This window comes from Pezoporus flaviventris, unplaced genomic scaffold (genome assembly GCF_033815535.1).
Source record: "Pezoporus flaviventris isolate CSIRO_AGI_PZ_B2104156 unplaced genomic scaffold, CSIRO_AGI_Pfla_v1 ptg000129l, whole genome shotgun sequence".
Classification (NCBI taxonomy): domain Eukaryota; kingdom Metazoa; phylum Chordata; class Aves; order Psittaciformes; family Psittacidae; genus Pezoporus; species Pezoporus flaviventris.
In genome coordinates this window covers 2,928,470-2,942,532 of record NW_026892677.1, presented here as the reverse complement: position 1 = coordinate 2,942,532, position 14,063 = coordinate 2,928,470, and the positions used below count along the sequence as shown (strand labels likewise).

At 43.4% G+C, this 14,063-nt stretch overlaps 1 protein-coding gene across 2 annotated transcripts in view; it reads left to right on the top strand.

The window, feature by feature from the left end:
* Positions 1 to 5,832, top strand: part of DOCK1 (dedicator of cytokinesis 1) — a 315,244-nt gene extending 309,412 nt beyond the window's left edge. For both annotated transcript variants that reach the window (XM_061478569.1, XM_061478568.1), the window contains exon 52: positions 4,506 to 5,832. In XM_061478569.1, the coding sequence (XP_061334553.1) occupies positions 4,506 to 4,601 (96 nt within the window). In that variant the 3' untranslated portion in view covers positions 4,602 to 5,832. The remainder of the gene's footprint in view (positions 1 to 4,505) is intronic.
* The last annotated feature ends 8,231 nt before the right edge of the window (positions 5,833 to 14,063 follow it).

Here is a 14,063-nt window from a genome sequence, read left to right as displayed (position 1 = left end):
CTTTGCTTCGTCACAGGATAGGAAAACCATGCATTTTTCATCTTCTTTAATTGATTTCTGGGGCATCCTGAGCGTGTGTGGTGTAGTGCAGTTTGTATCTGTAAGAGAATGGAGACAAATGTTCTTTAAACCTGATTCTTTTCCTGCATCAGGGAAAAGAAAACCAAACAAATGGGAGCAATTTCATGTTTGAAGCAGAAGGAACAGATTGCTTCTGTGTTGCAGATGTGCCTTTTACATAAGGTTTCTGCTTCCCCTGAGGTACCCGTGACTCAAGGATTCTGCCCAAAATAGGTTTGAATGTGAACCAGTCTCTAGCCTTTTGTCACAAAGTAAATGCATGCTTTGAGATATGGTGGGTTCACAGTTAACCATTGAAATACAAACATGAACCCTGCAAAGTTCGTGGTCCTTGGACCGAAGAAAAAGGCTGTGGACCAACAAAAAAAGGTCCTTTCCTAACCTGATTCTAACGCAGTTGTTCATTAATGTGACACTGAGGGAAACTCTGATTTGTATTTCAAAGTTTAATAAGGGGAAGAGTAGCAAAAATGAACTTCATCAGCGTAATAATGATTTTCTCAGTATTCTGTTAAAGGGAGAGAAAAACTGTGCTTGAACTTCTCCCTTTGCTGGGATAAAAGGGAGCAATGGGAGTGATGGCTGGCTCTGGAGTGGCACCAGGTCCACGTTGACACATTTTGTCATGCAAATTTCTCAATTAATGTTGCCCCAATGAGCATTACCCATCCTACTTGATATATTCATTGGTAGCTTGTTATATAAATGAACATGTACTAAATTTATCCAACTTTCTAATGGAAATTGTAAATTCAATTATAATAATTATCTACCTCTCTCTGCTCTTTCTTTCTGCCTAATTTCCTTGCAGAATCTAAGCCCTGGTAGGTTTTGTGCTTGTTATTTATAGCATATATATTTAGCTTATTCTCATTGTATTTGCATTGTAGCTTTTCTTCAGAAGCAGGTCTTCAGGGGTAATTTGATTGTTCTCTGATCAATATGAGAGGCTCATTTGTTTGAGGAATGCCTTTGATCTGATTGAATTGAGAATTATTGCCAATATACTATTTTTTAAATTCAAAATGGATTTTCATAAATGAGGCTTTCAGCAGAGTTACTTTTTTTCTAGTGATAAATAGGAAGTTAAAGATGTCGTCTGAGAGTAGAGCACTGAGGAAAGTTTGATGTTTTGTCATGAATTTGTAACTAACAAACCTCATTTATTTAGTTATGGAATTAATGTCATCCCTGGAAGGAGTTCTGGCACGTTGCACACTGATGTGCTGAGGACCACCAGCATTTCCCAAAGGTTGCCCAGAGCCCCTGCTTGGGTACCTGGCTGTAACTAAGCAGTTTGATTTTGCAATCTGCAGTTCATCATTGAATGTGTAAAGCTGAGTAATCGACAGTCCAGCTCTTATTTAGGTGCTTTAGTAGGGATTCCGCTACCTCAACATGCCAGGTTATCATAGAATCATAGAATGGTTTTGGGTTGGAAAGGAGCTTAAGATCATCCAGTTCCAACCCCCCTGCCACAGGCAGGGACGCCTCACACTAGACCATAGCACCCAAGGCTCTGTCCAACCTGGCCTTGAAAAGGTTAAGACAAGTATTTGGTCAGGTAGAGGAAATAGTTAATGGTTCTGACTGTACTACTTAAGAGGCAGAATAGCAGTGGCTTCTTAATTAACAAAACCTTCAGGTTTGCAGTTAGGAAAATGAAATTCTTATTTTATCTGCTTTTCGTATTAGTTGTTGACTTAGTTTCCTGACTCAGGGGTCACTGTGTCCAGCTGAGCAACCTGCTTTAGTGGAAGGTGTCCCTGCCTGTGGCAGGGGTTGGAACTGGATGAGCTTTAAGGTCCCTTCCCACCCAAACCACTCTGTGATTCTATGAATAAATAGTGCACAGATTGAGCGTGCTCTGGGAGATGAATGCTGCTTACACATCGATGAATGCTGCTCAAGCATCATGCTTTCGAGTCTCCAGTGTTCTAATAACCTGGTTGCTTCCTCCAAAGAGCAAGGGTAAACTTTAACTGGACTGTGAACACGAAAGTCTTCATTGCCCATTAGGCAGGAGGCTTCCCTGGGTAGACAGGGGAATGCCACTTTCCAGGCAGGCACACCCGGTCTCCAGTGCCATGCGCTTGGTGCAGAGATTCTCATTCAGTAGCAGCTTAAAGCCAATTGATTTGAGTTGCTAACTGGGATAGCATGTTGTACCCAAGGAGAAAGGTGAGAGTACGTATGTTGCTCCGTTGGTGGTGGAGAGGCAGAGGAACTGGAGAGTGGAAGATGTTCACAACATGGAGAGACAGGTTTAGGGCATAGCTTACTTGATGATAGTTTGGGATCCCTGTTTGTTTGCCATAGGGGAGAACCAGGAGGAAGGAGGGAAGCTGTGAAACAGGTTGGAAAGTATCTTTCCGGGTAGGACACAGGAAAATATTCCAGGCAAAATCCAGCCTTCCTGGCTCTGCAGTATGCAGTCTTACCTTTCTGTCGAGTCTGTGATTAGTAAAGCTATCTCGTAAGAACTCTGGATTTATGTCTTAAAACCTGCTTTGAAGAGGGCAGTGAGTTACTGTCCTGGTTCAGCAGTAGCAGTCATTTTTCTCCTTCTTAGTGGTTGGTTCAGGGTTGTGCTTTTGACTTTCAAGCCTGGGAACAGCACTGATAACACCAGTGTTTTCAGTTGCTGCTCAGTGATGTTTACTATGAGCAAGGACTTTGTGAGCCTCATGCTCTGCCAGGGAGGAGGGGAAGCCGAGAGGAAGCAGAGACAGGACACCTGACCCAAACTGACCAAAGAGGCATTCCATACCACAGCACGTCATGCCCAGTATATAAACTGGGGGCAGTTACCCAGCAGGGTTGGATCACTGCTCAGTCGGGCTGGGTATCGGTTGGTGGGTGGTGAGCGGTTGTATTCTCTCCCCTTGTTATTTCCCTTATCATTGTTATCATTGGTGGTAGCAGCAGTGATTTGTGTTATACCTTAGTTACTGGACTGCTCTTATCTCAACCCATGGGAGTTACATTCTTTCCATTCTCCTCCCCATCCCTCTGGGAGCAGGGGAAGGAAAGGGGGGGAGTGAGGAAGTGGCTCCGTGGTTCTGGATTACCGGCTGGGTTTAAACCACGACAGTTACCTTAAAGATACTTTTTCCATCTATTCTTACACATCTCTGAAGACTCCTGGCCACTGCACTGCAGGAGCATTAGGAGGCTCTCGTGCTTCTTCTGCCCCACTTTTCTTTTTGGCTACCACCTTTGGATATCTTTTAAAAGGAGCAGGTTTGGGTTTTACACTTTCACACAGTTCATCAGTTGCTTGTACACCAGTTTCTTGCTGCGACTGAGAACTCATCAGTTATTTTGTCCACGTAGTATATGCAGTGTAACATATGCATGCATTTTAAATGTTTAGGCTGTTCTTGTAGTGGTGATCAAGGAAATTTGGCAGGGTCAGTGTGTGGTGTAGGGTTTGAAGTGTTATGCACGAGCCAGTGGTTCAGTATGGAGTGGGTAAACTGGGATGGGTGCGCTGAGACATGAACAAGTGGAAATGAAAAAGAACCTTATACTTGGAGGAAACAAAAGGCTGGCTGAGCAGGGAAAGAATGATAAGAAAAAGCAAACCCAGAGTAGCATTTCTGAGCTGTGACACTGCGGTACAGCCTCATGATGGGAAAACTGTACTGCCTGCATAGCCAAAATGCCATGGAAAACCAGACTGCAAAGTGTATGAGTGAACTGCAGTGTTCTCAAGCTCTTTCTGAAACAGATTTTATCATAGATATGGTTGAACATTATGAAAAAAGTCTTAATTTTCATAATGACTTCTTTAATTTGTCCAATTAGCCGGGGAATCTAAGCAAGGGTGCACTTGTTCTGCTGTGTGATATATGAAGTGATTTAAAATATGTGTGTTTGAACAGCCTGGATTTCTGTTTTGAATATTTTAATTATAACTGAACGTATAACAGTAAATTTCAAGTTACTTATCTCTTTAAATGGTTTCCTTTTATTTTTTTGTTTAATTATTTGGGTTGTGAATGTGCAAAACACAAAAAGAATGGAAAAGCAGCGATGCTGTGGCTTCAACTTGGCTTTTAAGCTTTGTAGTGCACAGAGGCTGAGGGCAGTCGATACAGACCAAGAAATCAATATCTTATCATGATATAAAGCGGGGAATTATAAACTTCTCCAGTGCTTTCAAAAGATTTTTCCTGATATACTAAGCTAATTTATCATAAACCCTGAAGAGATTCTTTCCATTGTCTGAAGTCGAAATTCCATTTTAAGCTAATGGCCAAGAGCATTCCCTACTTGTAGTAGCAATTTCTGCAGAGAAGCTTTCAGGAGGGAGAGGGCTGCGGGCTCCCCTGCTGTCTCTCACTGTTATATATGGAACAGGAACCGTTTCAGAGATCCATTCATTGCTAACATGCTCTGTCAAAATTGGTTTCTTCCAGCACTTGCCACCTCCGCTCCCCAGCAAGACTCCCCCACCTCCTCCTCCAAAGACAACTCGGAAGCAAACGTCGGTTGACTCTGGGATTGTCCAGTGAAGAAGGAAGCGGGTGGTTTTATTTCCAAAGATAAAGCTGTAACAATTCATTTCCCTAAGTATTTTATGGTCTATAACGTTTACCTCATTCAGGCGTGCAGTATCTAACACTTCGTGCAATGACTCTAACTCCGTAAGAAACCCATTCGTGTCGGAAACAACACTACATCTCCCCTCTTTCTGGGGTTATTCCCTCCCATGACTTGAAAGAAATCTGGTTTCCTACTTGAGACTGGGAGGCTTTTATCAACTGACAGGCCCCTCTTCCTAAACCTGCTCCCTGCTTCTCCTGAATAACTTCAGGCACATAGGTAGCTGTGGGGATTCAAATGCGAGCTGAATATTTTGTCTCTAAAGCGCTTAGGTAGCTGTGGAGTTTAAAATGAGCTGAGTATTTTGTACCTAATCTCGGTGTATATAGGAATCGATGATGATATTCACATTGAATTCAGTGCACGTTGGAGTAGGCTTCCCAGGAAGGAGAAGCTGCCATGGGATATCCCCAAATAACGGTTGTGCCCGGGGCTGAAAATCAGGCACGTGCCTTCTCTTTAGTCACCAATAAAGTGATTGCTAATGGGGATTGTAAAATGAGTCATTGGTGATCAGTCATTTTCATTCTCATTCAGTTGGCCCTCCTCCTGGGGCTTGGTCAATGAGTAAATCCAGGAAGCCCTTTAGCTCCTGACAGGCACATAGGAAGAGAACCAGAGTAGGCAGATAGGAGACTCCTGGTCATTCCAAACCTAGCAGGTGAGTACAGGAACGGGAAGAGCTTTTTTTTTTCTTCTGTAATGTGTAATATTTCATGTGGATTAGGATGAACTGAATGGAATCACTTTGTCCTTGTGCCATCATTCTGTACAGCATTTGTATATATGATGGTTTTTAGAATGTTTTAATTTTTATGGTGCCTGCTTTTCATGTAATAATGAATTAATGTACCTGCAAAGAAGGCCTCACCTATTTTTAATTCCCTAATGGCTGAAAGTGTAAAAAAAAAAAAAAGGTTTTTTTTTTTTTTTTTTTTGTTCCAGATATTAAGCTCTGAGAAATATTGGACAATGATGGGATGGGGTGTTGGGAGGGAGGAAAGAAACTAACTTTGTACTCTAGCGTTTTTTACTGTCATCACACCTTTGTTTTTTTACTATCTGCAATCTTTTTACTCTTACGTTAGATTGTTTTTAAATATACCACTGACTCAAAAAAATAAAATACTATTTTGAAAACTTGTCTAAGAAATCCATTCCCTTGGGTTTTATGATCCTCACTACACATACACTTACTCTCTGGTTTTTCCTGAGCAGTTTTGAGGGAGCCCATGATAAAGCTGAAGTCTTTCATCGTACTGGTATGCTTGTTCCTGCCTGCGGAGTACTGATAGAAAACACACATCATCAGCACTAGAAGCATCCATCTTGGTCAATATTCATAATGCCAGCTTACTTATCTTTAAGTTATTAAGTTTTGGCTGAACTCTTCAGAAAACAGATGAGTTTTAGGTAATATTTTCTACCTCGAGTAGCTGCTACATGATGCAGGTAGCTGGCAGAAGCAGGACTTACACAGCAGTTAAACAACGCTGTTGTCACGAAGGCAGAAAGATTGCCCTGCCCATAAAAAGGGGCTCGAATGGTCAGTTACAGTCTTGTAATTTTGCCTTGACCATTTGGATCAAACAAACACACTTCTTGCAGCGTGAGATAACATCAGCTATGAGAGCGTCTGAGAATTCACTGTTATCGTCCTACACTTCCCTATTTGTTTGGTTATTAGTATAATCTCTGTTAAGAGGAACAAGCTGGGAAGGCTCCTTAGCTATAGTCAATCAGATATTCTTTCTGCAAACAATCAGTAATGTATTACAACTTTAAGTCTTTAATTGGACGTTGCTTCAGAGACCGCTCATGCTCCCGCGCAGGAGATCACACAGGGATGCTGGTGAGTTTTCCTCTTTTCTGTTCCATTTACTTTCTAAAGGATGGGAAGAGGCTTTCACATGGACCTTTAACTGCCTGCTTGTAAACGTATTGCTGATAATGTGTTTGTTTTCACACGTCCTTAGCAAACGCCTGTGCTCATGCAAGTGTTATAACTCGGCCCTGCGAGACTCCTCAAGCAAGGGCTGTGCTTTCAGATGGCCTTGCAGTACAACCTCTAAATCTCATCTGTGCGTGCGTTTTACGGATATGCAAGCTGAGACTGGGAATTGAAAATCACTTTTAGATTCACATCCAGACCCAAATTGTCACCGTTTTTACAATCTAACAGCTTCTAGGCTGTAACTCGTAGGAAACCCAGCCGGAACGAATCATTGCCCTCCTCAAAGTGCTGTAAAAACACACTTAAGCAAATCCAGAAACGAATGCAGTTACAGTCTCTAAGCAGTGAACAAACCTGCGAAGGCTGTTAATTTTCTTGTTGTGTGCTCTCTTCCTTTGTACTCCAAAGAGTTCTGTACAAGAGCATCCCAATGCAATATGGGTTTCTTGTGACAGTTTGTTGCAAAGCCAAGCACAAGAGGCAACACAGCAAAAGAAGGTAATTTGATTTTAACCAAAGCGGTATCACTCACACTTTGTCATGCTGACATCCTCACAAGGGTCCAGACACGTGTGTCCATGTGATGGGTCTGCGGTTGCTGCTGGGACAGGAGAACAAGAAGTGCCTGCTGTGAAGCCCACATCCCATCTCCTCTGCTGCGCAGGTTGGTGAACATGTGCTTGCTCTTGGATGTGCCCTTGGTTCCCTTTGGGACTTGGGGGTGATCTTGTGTCTCTTTAGTCTGTCCTATTTCTATGGGAAGTCATTAGCAGCGCTTGATGTATTCAGTGTCTGTTGTTCCCTGCCAGGTGAGGATGCTGAACAGCTCCAGTTCTACTCTTCCTCTTCCCACCATCATCCCTTAATGGCATCAATGAATCTTTTGCTTTCTCCACCTCAATGCCTTGAACAGTTGCCTGTGAGTATGGTGGGATTGGGATGACCAGGTCCAGCTGCCACGGCTTTGTCCTGCCAGCATTCCTGGTAGCTCCCTACCCAAAGGTCCCCATTCGGACTTCATTCACATCAATATTTCTGCTACAGGAGGAAATCTGCTAGGATAGGTGACCCCTCCATGTCTTCCATAGTAGACCTTGTCCCAGGCATTACGAGGATCCAGATGGGCCAGGTTTTCATTATGTAAGACAAGTTCAGGGATTAACCTTCCCCCAGAAGCCATCCCTTCACTCCAGTTTGAGAGCAATGGAACACATCAATTCCCATCAGTCCTGTGCAAAGCCACAAAGATTTGTTGGGCAGCAATTGTTTGTTTTCTAATCACATTTCTTTTCAGGGGGAGGCTCAATGCAAAGGTCAGTTCTTAAGCCAGTGTCTGTAATTGACATTTATGATTACTGAGATGTCTCTGGTGATATCATGAATTCTGAGTGGAAAAATGATTTTCAGCTCAGTTTTGTCTTCACAAAGGTATTTTTCTTGACCATGGATGTCTGATAGGTGACTTTACAGAGAAAAATGATAACAGGTTTGCAGTGCATTTATATGTTGTGTGAGTAGATTAACGTGAGTGTGCACACGTGTGTACATGCACAGACATTTAAACACACATTTTGGATCTAAGGAGGAAATTCTTTCCTGTTAGGGTGGTGAGGCACTGGAATGGGTTGCCCAGGGAGGTTGTGAATGCTCCATCCCTGGTGATGTTCAAGACCAGGTTGGACAAGGCCTTGGGTGCCATGGTTTAGTGTGAGGAGTCCCTGCCCATGGCAGGGGGTTGGAACTGGATGATGTTAGGTCCTTTCCAACCCTAACTATTCTGTGATTCTATGATTTTTAATGTAAAATATCTCATTGACTAGTTGAAGGGTCCACCTCTTGCTTCATGTCACCTTACCTATCAATTCTTGTGAACTTTAGGTACCATTCTGTGTCAGGAGCTCAGTGTAGTATTGCTGATGCCAATTTTCCTGTAATGAATATTCACAATTACCTATTTTTAGTAAATGTTTTTTTGATAAACTGGTCATATTTTGAGTACATATTTGACACAACTGCGTGAGATAAGCAGGAAAACTCCTTACAGAGGTTACAACTGGTTTGACGTTTAAATATACGCAGACCAGTCTTAGCACAAAATAGAAGGATCTGGTGGGGCTTTAGAGCAGCTCCAGTGCCTAAAGGGGCTGCAGGAAACCTGGAGAGGGGCTTGGGACAAGGGATGTAGGGACAGGCCAAGGGGAATGGCTTTAACCTGCCAGAGGGGAGACTGAGCTGAGCTCTTAGGCAGAAGCTCTTCCCTGTGAGGGTGCTGAGGCGCTGGCACAGGGTGCCCAGAGAAGCTGTGGCTGCCCCATCCCTGGCAGTGTTCAAGGCCAGGTTGGACACAGGGGCTTGGAGCAAGCTGCTCTAGTGGAAGGGGTCCCTGCCCGTGGCAGGGGTTGGAACTGGGTGAGCTTTAAGGTCCCTTCAACCCAAACCATTCCATGATGCTGGTGTAGCAGGAGCATCTTCTTCTGATTCAGCAATTACCATTCTGTATTGGGCTTTTCAGTGTTTCTGTATGTGTTTGGAAGAAGATGTCAAGCACTGGCACAGGCTGCTCAGGGTAGTGATGGAGTCACCATCCCTGGAGGTGTTTAAAAGCCATGTAGATGTGACGCTTAGGGACATGGTTTAGTGCTGGACTTGGCAGTGCTGGGTTAGCGGTTGGACTCGATGATCATAAAGGTCTTTTCCAGCCTATACGATCCTTTGATTCTGAGACCAAAGTATTTTATCCCCAAGCTGAAGGGAGAGGAAGGGAAGGCATAAATTGTTTTTCCTGGGCTGTTACTGATTCCGGTGCTGGAACAGATCTTCCAGGAGGATGGGTGGTAAAGGTGGCCAAGCTTCATTCCCACTCAGTGCCAAGCTGCTGCCAGGTCAGGGCCAGGCTATATTTGCCCGCATCCCTCTGCACAAACTGAGTGATGTGTTTTCCAGTTTGCATCTGCACCTTTACCTTGGGATGCAGCAATAAATTGTAGCACGTGTAGAATATGGTCATGAAAACAACACTGAGCATTTGAGTGATGGTGAACACTGAAATTCAGGGTTTTCCTTTAGCCTCAGCTTCCAGCATTAACACAGTAATGGAAAGCGTGGGGTCCAGCTGCTCTGACATTTCCATTTCCTCTCATTCTCCTTTTGTACTTTTCATGGATCTAAACTGAATTTCAAGCTTGCAATTGCCATCTTCTTGGTGATGCAGAAGCGTGTGGATGGGTATAAATGCTTGGTTATTGTATGGGGTATAACCAGCTGTTCTCCAGTGAGGCTATTTATAGGATTTATAATTTCCCTTGGTTTTGTCATATGTATTCTGCAGACATGAATAATTACTGTAAATTAGGTTTCTCTATCAAATGACACTTAATTTTTATCATTTCCAGTGTGTATGGTATTGTATTCTAGCACTTTAACACAAAGCTGTTGGATTAAATAACTCATTTCACATCTAACCTAGCTAGCCCTGGAGCAGTGCGTTGAAGGACGTGTACTGACCTCCTTAATGAGGCTGAGTTGGGATGGTGACTCCATTCAATCTCATGTTGTGTTAGACAAGCACTTACTATTCCCTAACACTGTCCTGTTACAGCTACATGTTGATGTATGGGTTGCAGAATCCAAGCTGACCATCTCAGATTCATTGCTACCCAGACTCCCTGCCTGCCATCCCAACCTTGCAGAGATTTTATGGATGTGAAATGCTGCTATTTTGGGGTTGAATCCACATTGATTTGGCCATTCACTCAGCTCCTCATTGCACAGTTTGGCTCTGATGCTGTTGAACTTGTGTGTTTGCAGCCCAGACTCTTGCAGATCTGGGGAACTAAACAGAGGAACATTGGCCATAGCATATTAACTGCCCATATCAATGTGTTCTGCTGGTATTTAACGTCCTTGGTAGACACTTCCATTTCCATTATTCAGATGTTTTTTCTCCCTTAAAGTGCAAGAAACCAAATTGGTGTTTGAGTCTTCTTGTTTCTGAAATGATTCCTTCAAAATCACCTCTGGAAAGGCGTTTGCTTGGTCCCCAAGGGCAGCGTGTGCTGCCTTGTGCTTTGTCTCTCACGACAGAAGTGCTCTCGCTATGAGCAGTGCCCAGTATGTGACTCACCTCATGTAAAAAGCCTTGGAGCCTGTATTTGTCCTCATTATAACCAAGAATAAGTATTTTTGCCCTCTCACCCTTTTCCAGACCGTAACAGATGCTTGAAAAGATGCTGGTTCTGCTGTTATTGAAAACTGTGGCCTTCTGCCAGTTCACATCAGAGGGGTCCTCGACATTTGAGGGAGACCTTCACAAAGAGAAAGCACAGACAAAACCAAACATGACACTGTTTTCCTATAGATAAGGCATTTTGTGTGTGCGTGCTCCTGTTGGCTGTTCTTCCAAGTTTTGTATGTATTCTCTGGCCTGCTTTTCCTATGGCTGTACTTACATTTCCTCAGCACTGTAATCCAGATTTAAATTGAGTTTTCTTCCTCCATCATTCCTACGAGTAATGATGGATCACTGCACCGGCAGTGGAGAGCTGAGGAAATGAACTACAAAACCCATCTTGACTAAGGAAAAAAGGACTTAGCAGAATATTAAGCAGCTTGTGGAAATGAATAGATACCCGGGTACCTTGTAGAGCTGTTTGACACATACGCTGTGTTGAACGGCAAGTGGCTAATGTAGGATTGTAACAGTTTGGGAAGTAAAACAACCCCATGAGCTTCAGTTTAGGCAAAAGGCTTCCCAGATTAGCATGAATTATGCAGTTTAAGATTGTTAATATTTAACATTATGAACGTTGGTTTGGGAGGTGTGTTCTTGCAGTAAGAGAACTCCACCATCGCAGGGTGCTGGAAGTTCCCTTAAGCTGTACTTAGTCATTGTTTCTCTGATAGTTCTACTTATTTTCCTGCATTTTCATCCACGTGCTCAAAACCTGTCAGAGAAAAAAGTGCAAATCAACCATAAATTCCAAACATTCAAAAGAAAGATGCTTTCTTCCAAAAGATGAGCTAGTTATCTACTACCTACTAGTGTTACAGGAGGCCTTTCTTGAGATAGCTTTACAATCATGTTGAGATCTGGCTCTCAATACTGTCTACTGGTTATACCCTTCTTTCCATGAGTTTATTCCAGTGTACAGTTGGCAAATACATTCATTGTCATTGTTCTCTGCAGCACGTTATTAATAATTTGGGGGTTGGAACTGGATGATCTTAAGGTCCTTTCCAACCCTAATGATTCTATGATTCTAACTTGCTCCTCAGAGGGAAATAATAGGAAAAAACCTCTAGAAATAGAAGATTTATTTTTTTAAATAGGTCGATTTCTGTCTTTTATCCTGGATCTCATGGTTGGTGTGGAGGTTTGTGACAGGTTACACCATGCTTTTGAGCTGGACCATCCTTCCACGTTGCGTGCAGTGTCCGGACAGGCACTCGGGAACATGAGTAGGTGTAGAAACACAGTGATCCTTGGAAAGAGGCACTTCAGACACTTGCATGAGGCGAGAAACCAGTGCTCGCTCTTGTTGCAGCTGCTCCATGGGGCTCCCGACATGGTGGCAGTAAACTGGCTTTAGGAAAGGTAATTTCCTTTACTCCAGTGTAGGCTGTGTGGGGATGTGGTGTTTGCGTAAGGACAGTAGCAGAAATCATGGCTTAAGCTCGGCCAGGGCTCTGAATTACCTGGCAAACACCAAGTTCTGTTTTGTTTAAAGGCAAGCACGGTGTTGCTCTCACAGCATTTGCACCGCTGCTCTTTAAAAGCAAAAAGGAGACACCAAGGGCTAAATCCTCTCCAAAGCTACAGCCTAGCTCTGCCAGGTCCACTGAAGTCACCAAGTATCACTGCAGGCCAAACCTGGCACCATGTTCCTAGTATTTCATCAATGTAAAGGTGTCCATTAAGCATCCTCAGGATAAGGGAACTGCAAGGCTAGTACTGAGTTCATGCCCATAGCTCTTGCACACATCCTTCCTGTACTGCAGTATTGTTGTTCTTGGTACAGATGCAATACTTCTGCTAAAGGCAATGAAATTGCTTTTCTAAAGTGTTGGTAGAATGAAGGAGAAGTCTTGCAATAAAAGCTTGGTTTGTTCCTCCTGTACACTATAATAATATAGTATTATAAATATGTCTTTAGATAATCATAAAGCACATGTCCAGCTTTCCTCAATAACCAATTTTCATTCAAGAGTCACTCAGGATTGAATCAGTAGGCTATAGAAAACGAACTTCTATTTTATTTCAAATACAGCAGTGTTTTCCAAGAAGTCAGTCTAATGCCCAAGTTACAATGAAATGTAAGCAATAATGAAGTTTGGCTTAGGTTTAAAAGTCACCTTTGAGGGGTGATGAATCAGTTCTAGATGAGCTAAAGTCTGTATTCTTGGTGGTTTGTATCTTGATGTTGATGTTGATAACGCTGCAAGTTGCCTTTATTGGAAACCATCTTATATGAGAAAATGCTATAATAATAATAATAATAATAGTAATGGCATCATTGAGAACAAGCCTGCTTTCAACTTGGCTGCAGAGACTTATTGAGTTAATGATTATGTCTTTATTATCGAGCCAGGTTGGATGGGGCTTGGAGCAAGCTGCTCTAGTGGAAGGTGTCCCTGCCTGTGGCAGGGGGTTGGAACTGGCTGAGCTTCAAGGTCCCTTCCAACCCAAACCATTCTGGGATTCTGTGATATGTGTGTTAAAGCTGAAGCCACAGTTGCCATGAGCACTGTGGTGCTCAACCTCCATGACCGTGGGGAAGGAAAAAGCTTGCCAAAATACAGCAGGAGCTGGCAGAGTTTTCTGCCTTGTTTTGGTAAATAAACCCAATTTGTTAATGGAATTTGCAGGCAAAGCATCCTTGTGGGGCTTTGGCCCTCTCCAGGCTGAGGGGTTTGGAGGTGCGCTTGAAAGTGAGGAGCCGGCAGGCTGGAGAGGGTGAGCCCTGCTATGGCAAAGGGGTTTATTTACAGCCTGCAGGGACTGCTGTGCATAGGAGGGTTGTTGAGGGGAGAAATGCTGGTTCTTTGGAGCTGCCAGCATGTCCTGCATCCATCCTTTTCATTGGGGAGTGCAGCTAAATCCTGTCTAAGGCATCCCAAGAACTGCTTTTTGCTTGGAGCACAGCTGTGCCCAGCCCTGGCAGCGTTACCTAATGCAGTTACCCGGGTTCAGCAGGGATGCTTCCCTTTCCCGCAGGCCATTGTAGTACCACTGAAAAAAACCCAAAGTCTCTGCGTGGAGCTTCGTTTTCTCCAGTGCTCCTTGTTTCTGGCTGACAGCAAGCATTAGCTGGTGGTAGGAGCTAATTGGAAGTGACCAGTGACCGCAAAGCCCATGTGGGAGCGAGAGCCTGGCTTCCTCTTTTTGTTAAGCACTGACGCTTGCATTTAAGATGTTCCT